This window comes from Aplysia californica, unplaced genomic scaffold (assembly GCF_000002075.1).
Source record: "Aplysia californica isolate F4 #8 unplaced genomic scaffold, AplCal3.0 scaffold00680, whole genome shotgun sequence".
NCBI classification, from domain to species: domain Eukaryota; kingdom Metazoa; phylum Mollusca; class Gastropoda; order Aplysiida; family Aplysiidae; genus Aplysia; species Aplysia californica.
Window position 1 is genome coordinate 184,916 of NW_004797950.1, and position 11,825 is coordinate 196,740.

At 42.0% G+C, this 11,825-nt stretch overlaps 1 protein-coding gene across 1 annotated transcript in view; it reads right to left on the bottom strand.

Annotated features, from left to right (window-relative positions):
- The window catches only part of LOC101854201 (calcium uptake protein 3, mitochondrial), a gene marked incomplete in the record, with an annotated part of 103,542 nt that overhangs the window by 18,178 nt on the left and 73,539 nt on the right, over positions 1 to 11,825 (bottom strand). Inside the window, 2 exon segments of the mRNA XM_035972403.1 lie at positions 4,609 to 4,689; positions 10,308 to 10,390. Coding sequence (XP_035828296.1) covers positions 4,609 to 4,689; positions 10,308 to 10,390 — 164 coding nt within the window.

Consider the following 11,825-nt stretch of genomic DNA (forward strand, 5'->3'; position numbering starts at 1 on the left):
CCCCCCCCCCCCTCTCCCAAAAAAAACCCCCACTTGATTGCTTGGCTCTAACATGACAACAATTTCGTACCCAGTGGTGGTAGTATCCGAGCCCGTTATGTCTATCTACTTCAGCTGATAAGCCTAAAAAACCCCCACAAAGACAATGCAAGAATAGTTCATAGAGCGAAAAGCTGTAAAGCCTTAGACAATAACATGATAACTGGAAAGATCTGGGGTACACATGAACAAAAAGGTCTGGAGCATACATGAACAAGCCACTCAGTTCATCCAAACAGGACGTTATCCTGAACGTTTGGTCGAAACAAAAAAAACAAATTTGTCAGAACTCTTTTGAATTCAGAAGTAACTTCTAACACGGAATATTTCACGTTAACTAACAGTACCAATAGTATCACGTACATAATTATACAACTTGAGTGTGTGCGTGAAGTGAGTGTGCGTGTGTGAGTGTGTGTGAGTGAGTGTGTGGTCATACGCATCCAGAGATCTACGAGCATGCACGTGTGGTGGCCCATGGCCTCTGCTCAGCTGTAACAGGCACACTTTTTTGTGTATGCTAAAACATTTTTAACTCTCTTTAGTCTGGTCTACCTATGAAAATCTTAGCCAACTCCTCCTAGCCATGTCACCCCTCCCACACTCTGAGCAGCAAGGAATTTCGCCTGACAATAACAGCCTGACAGAGGCTACGTCCTTCTACAGTTTTTTGCTTTTTTGGATCCTGACCAGAGGCAATGGGTCCGTACCAAATTGTCCTTATCTAAGTCCTTTTGGGATCAATTCTTATAAAAGATAAAGTTAACAACATTTTATTAATCCAAATGAAAGCCTCTCTCCCTATTCTTTACCATTGAGCAAATGATTCTTCTTCTACAGGTAAAAGATCAGAAACAGATATCGCCCGTCATGCTTCGCCGCTCAGTTCTCAACTCAGACGCTCTCACAAAGAAAGTTCTAAATTCTCCCGGTCTACTCCCATCACCCATCCCTTATGTAAGTAGTTCTTGGTCAGCCTCTCTTTCTTTTGCCTTCTGCATAGGAGAAGAAAATCTAAGAACAATTAATATTCCCCCTCAGCTTTGTGGAAACAAGACAGCTCTGTTCCCAGCTACTCTCCAGTACCAATTGTTTCATCGGTCACAGCGGGACGTAGACTGTACCGTTCAACACCTGGCAGTAGTGACAGCCGGCACAACCAACATGCTTGTAAGCAGGGAACAGCGGGTTGGGAGACAGAGAAAAGGTGTCTGTCTTAAAGCTTGTGCAAATATCTACGCCCAACATATTCTTCCTTCCATATAACAATAAAACAAAAAAAATCTGTTTTCTTTTTTTAAGGACATAAATGATAACATAAGAGATATAAACAATTTTTAAAAATCTTTTCCGGCATGGAATATAATAAAAAAAAATAAAAGTGACCACAGGACTCAGATGAAAACATGGGAAAATAAACATGTGTCATGAACAAAAAGTGATGATAGAATTTAGCACACAACAAATTTGTACTGTACTGATCTTACACTCCGCAAGAAATCCCCCACAACTAAAATGATCGACCAGGTAGCTACTGAGGCCAAGGGTGAGGGTTTGAACATGCAACCCTGTGGGTGGTGCACCAAAGACAAAGTACTGCGCCCCACACTAGTCTTCATTCTGCCAGTGCTTTAACATACTTAAGAAAACCTTTGCCTAAATTCTAAAAATGGCAATAAAAGTTGTGCTCTTGTAACTACTGTGGGTCAGTAAACTCATGAATGTGGAGAAAGCGAAGTGGCAACAGTACCCGTGGACAAACTGACCGTCTGCCGTTCAAAAAAGTGCAACCTTTCGAAGAATCAAACCTCCTCCACCGTTGCGCACGCCCCAACAACCAAGCGCAAAACACCGAACTCAGAAACTGTAAAAGCCTCACAAAAAGGAAAATTGCAAAACGGGCGTTTATCTTTCACGTCTCGTGTCACGCGTAAACACACACCAGGGACCCCTCCCCCCAGGGAAACCAGCCCCTCTGTACGGGCGCCAAGATGCATCTCGATCTCACTGTAATGTCACAAAAGTGCAGCACCGTCTGACGACTACTGGCCAGCTGTCTACAGCGGAGAAAAAAAGATTCTACAACTACGCAAAGCTGGTTAGGATACATAAGCAAAGCTGTAGGGGGGGGAGCGGGATGACAATAAATGAATAACATTTGAAAATAAACAGAAAGAAAAGCAGAGGAACAGCAGTTTAGGTATAGGCTGTCACTAAACATGGAAAGCAAATAGAACAAAGCTGAGTTACTTTCAAGACCAAACCACGCGAAGAGTTAGGATCTACTCTAGGAGGGGTCAGCAGGGAGGTAGCTAGAGAGAGTACCCAACAGTGTACGCTGACCATCAGGTCTGAGCCAAGCACATCGACCCGACAACGGTCACTCAGTACAGGGAGATGGCAAGATAGACAGATGGGAACAACAGAGGGGAAGAAAAGAAGAGACAGACAGAAACAATAGAGGGAATGAAAAGAAGAGAGACAGACAGAAACAACAGAGGGAAAGAAAAAAAAAAGAAAGACAGACCTTCCAGACGTGCCCTCCAGCCTCCAAACAACCCACAACCTTATCCTTCTCCTATTCCAAATCTGTTTCAAACTAAAAGTCATTTACACAACCACTTCCCAATTCAAAGAGGAGATACAATCTTAACTAAACAATCTTGTGCTGTAGGTAAAAACCTCAGAGTTACGCCTCAGACAAAGAATAACACATTGACATAACAAAAGTTCACACATAACTCAAGTCTCGAACCCTTGACTTGAAAAAATCAGCTGAGTTGGTAATCGGTCAGATGTCACCTCTGGCGCCTTCAACCTGATCTATGTCATTTACACGATGTAAAGACAGAAACTGTAAGAACACTTGCATCTCTCCTTCACACACAGAGTGAGAGAGAACAGAGAGAAAGTGGGTAGGGAGGGAGAAGGAAGGTGGGTGGTAGAGGGAATTGTACCAGAAACTATATTGAAGAAGGGAGTGGGAGGTGAGAGGGGGTGTCGCAGGAAGGACATGGGAAATGATCTCTCCGGGAGTTAAAGGGGTATATATATATACCAATATTCATACTTTTTCTTGTCCTATCCTGTCAGGAGAACTGGACAAATGCAAGGATCCTACGGAAGGTTTACAGTACAAGGTATAACTGTGTCTGTCTTTATGTCAATGGACTATATTGAAGGTTTACAGTACAAGGTATTACTGTGCCTGTCTTGAAACGGTGAAATGGTATAGGTTTAACGCCTCTATCATGCCAGTCTATATGACAATGGATCATATGGAAGGTTTACAGCACAAAGTATTACTGTGCCTGTCTTTAAAATGGTGAAATGGTGTATGGGTTTAAGTCCTCTATCAGCTGACTGTCTGTATGACAAGGGACCATACGGAAGGTTTACTGTACAAGGTATAACTGACTTCTGACATTGGGAATATTCAGGATTTTTTGGTAACCCAGGTGTGTGTTTCAGGGGAGGGGGGGTACGTTTCTGTCTATTTAGTTGTGCGGGTACGCACACAATCTATTTCTCGCTTCAGTTTCAGCTTCTTTTGACTGTGTCCACTACTGAAGTTTTTCAAACTTACTTGAATGGAAACATGTAAATATGTATCTTTTGTTGTAAGCATAAACAACTGAGTTACTCAAATTTTGGAGGCTTCAATTATACTGACAAAGAAAAAAATAAACAAATGAGTAAAATATTTGAAATCTTACCAATAAAAAAAATGGTGCAGTAAATTATGAATTTTGAGTTGTGAATGTAAAATTCCAATTCTGACCAAAATGTCCATGCGCTGCTCCCAATACTTTTACCACAGCACCGGGAGTCAGCTCTCTATTATTGCAGCCAACCACTGCCTGGAAAAGTCCCCCGAGTGTTTTACCAAGACAGTGAGAAAGAAAGAGACTTCCTGCTACATGGAGTTAATGGGGTACTCGTGAAAGGAGTTACTGAAGGCCCTCTAGGTCGCCGTAGGTGCATGCAAACCTACGGGGGGGGACAACTCATTTCTTCAAGCTGCGGTACGTGTAAGCCGACTTGCACATTCCGGTGGGACTTTGTGTTACTCAGCACTATAGTTGTGCTCATGCACTTACAGGGTATTGGACAAATCACAAACAAACCTTTGAGAAAATACTGTATCACAGTCCACCATTGTCTCAGAAAACATGATCAGAATTACTCATTATTTTAGAAAGCTGAAAAATCTCAAGACAATATTTCTTACAATATTCCCGCTGCCTCAAGTTAAGAAATATAATTTGCCTCATTTACAGCTGACTCTAGTAAATTAGTGCAGGTATGAACGTATAAATTCTGTAAGTTTCAACGCCAAATTAGCCGGTTTTTTAACATGTACGTTACAGGAAAGCTTTAGCGCATGCAGCACGCAAGTTTTGGTGAGTATGTCTGGATTACTACCATAGCACAGGGGAGGGGGAGGAGGGAGAGGGGGAGAGGGAGGGGGAGAGGGAGGAGGCAAAACATGGGAGGTCAAGAAGCAGACTTGCGTGCGCTCAGCTTATTATTGCTAAAATTTGGCCAAGCATCTGAAAAAGGTCATACATCTAACAATTTCTGCACTTTTTGGGGGTCCCGGGGGACAAACTTCCTTTCCTTCGGGGGGAGAATGAAGAAGGACTCCAACTGAAATACAAAACAGTCCAGGGGAGAAAAAATTGGGCAAAGCTGTCAATGAGGAATGATCACATGACATACAACATCAACTCCAACACTTAGTGGATTATTCAACAGGCAAAAAACAAGGAGAAGTGAACAAAAGGCAGGAGGAAGAAGACGACGATATGATGATATATTGTCTCACTACTCAGGTTAGAGAAAAAAACACACACACTAGGAGGTGGGGAGAGAAGCAAATGTGGAAAACAGGAACGGTAGAAACAAGAAGAAACTGGCAGCCAGAGATATATATATATATATACGTTGGTGCACATGGAAAAATATAGAGGGGAAAAAACAACAACAACAACAACAACAACAATAATGACCAAGAAGCAAAAAACACCAAACAGTGAACAACAACAACAACAACAACAACAACAACAACAGATGCAGCAGCAGCAGCAGCAACAACAACAGCAACAACAACAACAACAACAACAACAGATGCAGCAGCAGCAGCAGCAACAACAACAGCAACAACAACAACAGATGCAGCAGCAACAACAGCAACAACAACAACTCGGTGACACGACTAGCCGAGTACAAGACGCAGGATGACCTTGTGACTGTCAGCTTCTTTGTGTCATCTCCAAACACACACGACTGACTGACTGACACACACACATACGACTGACTGACTGACTGACTGACTGACACATACGACTAACTGACAAACGTTTAGCTTAGATAGGACATCTCTGAATTCACCCCCCCCCTCCTCCTCCAAACACACTCTCTCTCCCAACCCCCTTCCAGCTCTAAGCGACACATTTACCAATATTTGAAACCTTCTGAACAAACTACTCTAGATAACATACAAGAAATTTCTGCTCTGCTTTACAACAACTCTGATGTTGAAAGACTTCTAGATGACATAAATGAGACAATATAGACATAGGCCTACACTGACAGCTTCTGGTTTTACAAACGAAAACACAGACAACATAATAACATAACACAATAACATAACATAATAATGAAACTAAATACTAGATGATTTAAAAACTCTACTTTCTCATACAGTCGGCTCCAAAAGCACAACTGGTGAAAAAGACCGTTACTTCAAAGTTGGTTACAATTTAAAGTACTTTTAGATATAAAAGCAAAAAAATGACATTTGATTTTTTTTATAAAGCTGTGGGCAGACTGACAAAAAAATGTATAATAATAACAATATAGCCGTTCCCTCTGAGTTGTGGCAAATGAAAAGAACCATAAGCAAACAAAACCTGTGTCCACACCCATGACAAAAACACAGGACAGAGTCCCAACAGTCGGACTGTACATACGATAAAACCTGGGACCAAACAGACAGAGGTGGAAATACTTTGAGAAGAAGATGATCTCCAAACACGAGAAATGACCAATTGATGAAAGACAAGGAAATCATCACAGAGTGCAGGAGCTTTGAGAGACAAAAAAAATACCTGATTGTTGGTACTTTTGGCTGAGATAAGTGGAAGGAGCTTGAAGGTGGCCTATACCCTGCCAACGGTGAAAGGCATCGATGATGATGATGATGATGGTACCTTTGGCTGAGCCACTAGACACAAACTGAATCATTCTGAAGGTTTCTCACGAGACCAAAGATGAGATCAATTCTGCCATTAGAGGAGGAGGAAAAACCCTCAAGGGTTGAAACCTCAAACATCCGTGTGCCGGTCAATTTGTAACTGAACCCTGCCACAAAGGACTAAGTAAAAAGGCCAAGAAGTGAAGACAGACGTAACTTGTTCCTCAGAGAGGCTCCCGACCCTGCCTGTCAGGACCAGCCTGGGCTGAGAGCGAGGGGTTCAAAACTCCAGCAAAAAGACAAAGATACTTGATTAAAATCTCTCCCAACTCAGGAATCTACTTCGGGTCTCTTGTGTGCGACAGCAGAGTGCCTAACCACTACACCACAGGCTCCAGTCTCATTTCTCGGCTAGGACGCTGGGGAAAAACCCAACATTATCCTAGGTTGGTTTTTTTGTCCTTTCATCTAGATGTAATCTCACACCGAGGGATGATTCTGTTTTAGGTCTATGACTCTCTCTCTCTCTCTCTCTCTCTCTCTCTCTCTCTCTCTCTCTCTCCTCTGGCGCTGTGACGTAATAAACGGTAAGCGATGCCGACAGCACGCAGGAACTCAACACTTACTCGGGGGTCCTTGAACAGAGCTGAAAGTGGGTCACTGAAATGTCCCCGCAGATGTCCATAACTCTATCAGAGAGGTGTGTGAGATCGTCTTTAAACTTTCAAAAAAAGCTCATCACTATGAGCCCACTAGTTGGGAGATGGAATGATCCAAGCAGAAGGACAAAGATTGTGTACGGCCGGAGCCTGTCTGTACTGAGATGTGACAGTAGCTGCCATGGTCCAAGTGTTGGGCAGTAAGGAGGACACGGTGAGTCATTTCCACGCTGGTTACATGGCGTGAGACAGCAGCGAAATCTTGGATAGGGTGGACAAACACACAGAGGACACAGCATTGTGACAGTGACTGACACAACAGATTAGTTATACATACACACATACAAACACTCACAGCAGAATATACTGATGTGCAACCTGTGATTTTTAAAAGTGCTTGGGAAAAAACCCAAAAAAAATTTCAAAATTAACTGCTTTACCTACGATGAAAAAAAAAAAAAAAGAATGAATCTATTTCCTATTTCCCGGAGTTGAAACCATCGTTAGACCAAATCACACCTCAATCCAGGAAAAGCCGAGGTCAAAAAAGTTAAAAAGGTTAGGTGAGAAATCTGCGAAAAGCGAGGTGCTGGTTAGTGTATGGCTGGGGCTGCTCTAGATCTCCGACACTTTGTGACAATCCAGTTGTTCATTTCAGTCGTCGTGGGAAGTTCTATGTATATCTCAGCACCCGGATCCCCATACGTCTACTCAGATTAAGGAAAACTACTAGCCAGCCAGCTTTGAATGCTTGACGTACAAATAGTGTTCTGCTCCCATAACTAGAATTCCAAGAAAAAATTCCAGTTTATCTCAAGTCTAAAATTAAAGAGCAAACAGAAAAAAATATACAGAACACATGAATGAAACCAATCTTACCATCAACATTACAACCATCATCTCGAGAGAGAAAAAAAAATAAACTACAAAAAATCTGTCCAAAAGCTAGCACAACATTGACAAATGCACGAAGTTTTATGATCCAGAAAGAAAATGAGGACTTGCAGAACATGCTACTATCACACTGAGGCAGAAGGGCATAGTACACTTGCCCGGAAAAAGTAGACGAACCAAAGTTTTCTAAAATGAAAAACTTCTCTAAACGTGTCTATGCTAATACCTTTGAAGGAATCAAAACAAAGAAACAGATGAAGGAACACTAACAGAAGAAAGTTTGTACACGGGTATGCTTACTGAGTTACGACTGCGAAGTCCTGTTTTTTTTTCCAACATATACTGAAGCTTCACGAGGGAAAGGGACACAGAGACACTTTGAGACACTCAAACAAACAGTTTACGCAGCACAAATCCTTGCATCCTAATCCTCAGCAGAAAACCTGAACAAAATATTGGGTCTTCCAAAAGAAAAGTGAGCAACGAAATGTTAACGTTAAAAATTCTTAACCAACCCTTGAGTAAAAACAAAGGTGTAGCAGTCATCAGCTGTTTCGATATAACATTAACTTCAGGGCTGGACCAACGACAGACACAGACAGTCGGAGACAGTCGGAGACAGACACAGACAGTCAAAGACAGACACAGACAGTCGGAGACAGACACAGACAGTCGGAGACAGACACAGACAGTCGGAGAGACACAAACAGTCGGAGACAGACACAGACAGTCGGAGACAGACACAGACAGTCGGAGACAGACACAGACAGTCGGAGACTGGCAAGAAGACAGTGGGAGACATGCTAAAAAACAGTCTCTTCCCTCGTTCTGACACAGTGGCAGAACAGACAAACCCTCAGATTAGAAATTTGTCTATTCAGTAAAGAGAAAGCACATCGACACAACGACGAAACAATGATGACACAATGACGATACAACGGCGGTGATTTAGTGCGAGCCTTGCTGTGTTTGTCGCGTGTCGTGCATCCAGCAATCGCGACAGCCTGAGAGAGACGACCTACTGTGAGCAGACATGGCCACACAAGGACAGACACAGACACCGAGCTGAGAGGCAAGCTCTCGGGAATAACCCAGTGACAGACAAACCACACAGATCTACGCATGACAAAGGCTGGAACCAGAAACCTTCCACACAGAAATCCTTTACATAGAAGAAGAGAAAAAAGAATGATAGATCTTTTCAACACTTCAGTTGTTATGTCAAGTAGACTGCAGCTAAAGCCTGACTGCGTTACACTTACCAACAAAACCAAACAACATACAAAAATCACAACAGTTCAAAGTTTTCAGCTAGAAAGCTATAAAATTATCAACAAATACCTTGACAAGATTTCTAGTTCAAAATTCAACACATAAATAAATTAATCGCTCAAATCTCGCAACTAATTCAAAAATTATATACATGAAATTTCTGTAACATTTTTATTTATCTTATGTTGCTTAGAAGTCACTGGTTAGAAAAACCTGTCGTATCCTACAAGAAATGTTCTTGAAATCTACATCTAAGAGGAGTGAGCATGAGTATGTTATAAATTAACTCTCTCTATATATACAATGTTATAAAGTTTCTCTACATACAAAGTTATAAATTACTCTCTCTATATACACAGAAAGCTGGAATTGATACTGCGGCCATGCACACATCACAGCTCTCCAAGTTGTGCACAGTAAGACACTTGGCATCAGACACACAGAACTGCCAACTTTTCCACACCAAACACACAGACTCTCCCCACTCCAGCAGATCAAGACAGTGGGCAGTGGCCAAGTTGACCTTCTCCAAACCCTTCACACATACTTCCCTGCACTCAAGAAAATCACGCTATTTCATTCTCATCATTATTCACAAATACCGTCTTGACAGCCCAGAATTTTTCTTCATTAACAGAAACATCAGGAGGAGCAATACTTGGACAACAGAATACCTATTTTCCGATATATGAAACAGACTCCCGAACTCAAACCCTAAAAAACGTATGAAGTATGTTAATTACGAACTGGTTGGCAGCTATGTACACATATCACATACATCTATTGGCCTTCATCAGACGCATATAGAATAGTGCATCATCATGTGAGTATCTGTTGGCCTTCATAACACACACATAATACCACAGGACCATGTGTGCATCTATTGGCCCTCAATAGACTATCATAGAGAGAGACCAAAATAATCTCATGAGTACATCTATTGGCCCTCAATAGACTATCATAGAGAGAGACCAAAATAATCTCATGAGTACATCTATTGGCCCTCAATAGACTATCATAGAGAGAGACCAAAATAATCTCATGAGTACATCTATTGGCCCTCAATAGACTATCATAGAGAGAGACCACATAATTAGGTGTACATCTATTGGCCTTCAAAATACTGTCATACACACAGACCACATGACCATGTCCAGTCGCGGGCCAACAACAACAAGCGCTGCCAGACACGGACCAAAGTCAGAGAGAGGCGAGCACAATCAGACGGAGAGCGTGAGACCCACCACGAGGAATTCCCTCTTGTCTACGATCTGGTTCCCGTCCGTGTCGAACATGTTGAAGGCGATCAGGAAGCCGGAGTGGGGCTCTGAAACATAAACACAAAAAGCGCGACTGTTAGAGATAGAAGAATTACACACTCGAAACTGTCCAAGACAGCCAGCTGTGGTCGAGGCAAAAAGTGGCTGTCTTAGACAAGTGGTTGTCTTATATAATGTTATCATCATCATCAATAAGTTATTTATAGAGGCATCAGCCATCCATGTCCAGGTGCTGTTTCAGCCATTATACAATGTCATTATATTATTATTATTTGTTTAATTTTAAAAAATACTCAAGGAGGAAATGGGAAGCGACTATAATTTGTGTGAGTGATAATTCTATAGAGCGGTTCGACTGTATATAATATGACGATGAGTCTCCATTCATTAGTCTTAATTTTTGTTTAAATAAAGAGAAAAACATGGAACTGCTGTTCCACACAGCCTGAGATTTGAGATCAATTTCTGAGAGGAAATAATTTTTATCAAACATCTCAATCTTTCTGTTGTTGGGGAGTTGTATCCCTCTCAGTTGGAGATACTCAATTACAACCAAAAAAACCCCCACAAAACCCTCAGCACATGAGAATCAAACTCACATCTTCTGCAGGCAACAGAGATAATAATATGTCGAATCTAACCGCTCCACCACAGACTCCAGTTAAATAAATTAATTGTTTAAGTGAAGAATCAGAACAACAAAAAGAAGGACACAACAGAGTAGGGCAAAAAGTGACAAGAAAACCAGGTGAGAGATGGGGCAGGCAGTGTGACGGTGATGGGGCAGTGTGACGGTGATGTTACAGCCACAGGTCGTTCACCCCCAGCCACCATCAGAAGTGAAACCGGACAGAAAGAGAAAAACATTCCTAGGTAAGTGTACGGGTTTTACATCTCTGTCAACACTATTAGGGGAACATCCTCCATCTGTTAAACAATCTACGAGGGTAAGGAAACAGACAATGATGGGACTCACTTTGTTGTTTTTGTTTAGTTTTAGTAGGGGAAGGTTTTACGGCGCTCGCAACTGCATAAGGACATATGAGCGCCAAGGGGTGTTTGTCAACAGAGAAGTCCAAACGGGGAATCGGGCTTACTCTACTCACCTCTCTTGCCTCAACAGCACAAAGTCTGCTTTGACTATCAAGACACCCCGGAAATAGCAGTTCACAAGAGAGTTAAAAACATAATTAAGAAAAAGTAGAGGGAAAATGACGACAGTAAGGATGAGGAAAGAAAAAGCAGCAGTTCCCTGACTGTGGTAAACCTCACTATAATAGAAGTTGACTATCCCATCCACCGTATTGCTGACCACAATTCCACAAGGAAACTGTTACAATATCTGTGGCATGGAGAGATGGAGAGATGGAGAGATGGAGAGACGGAGTAATAAATATTGGATAGGCCTATTGCTTGTTCGGTTTTCAGAACGCTCATTGTTTTTCTAATTTGAACCATTGAACTTTCTTTTTTTCGGGGGGG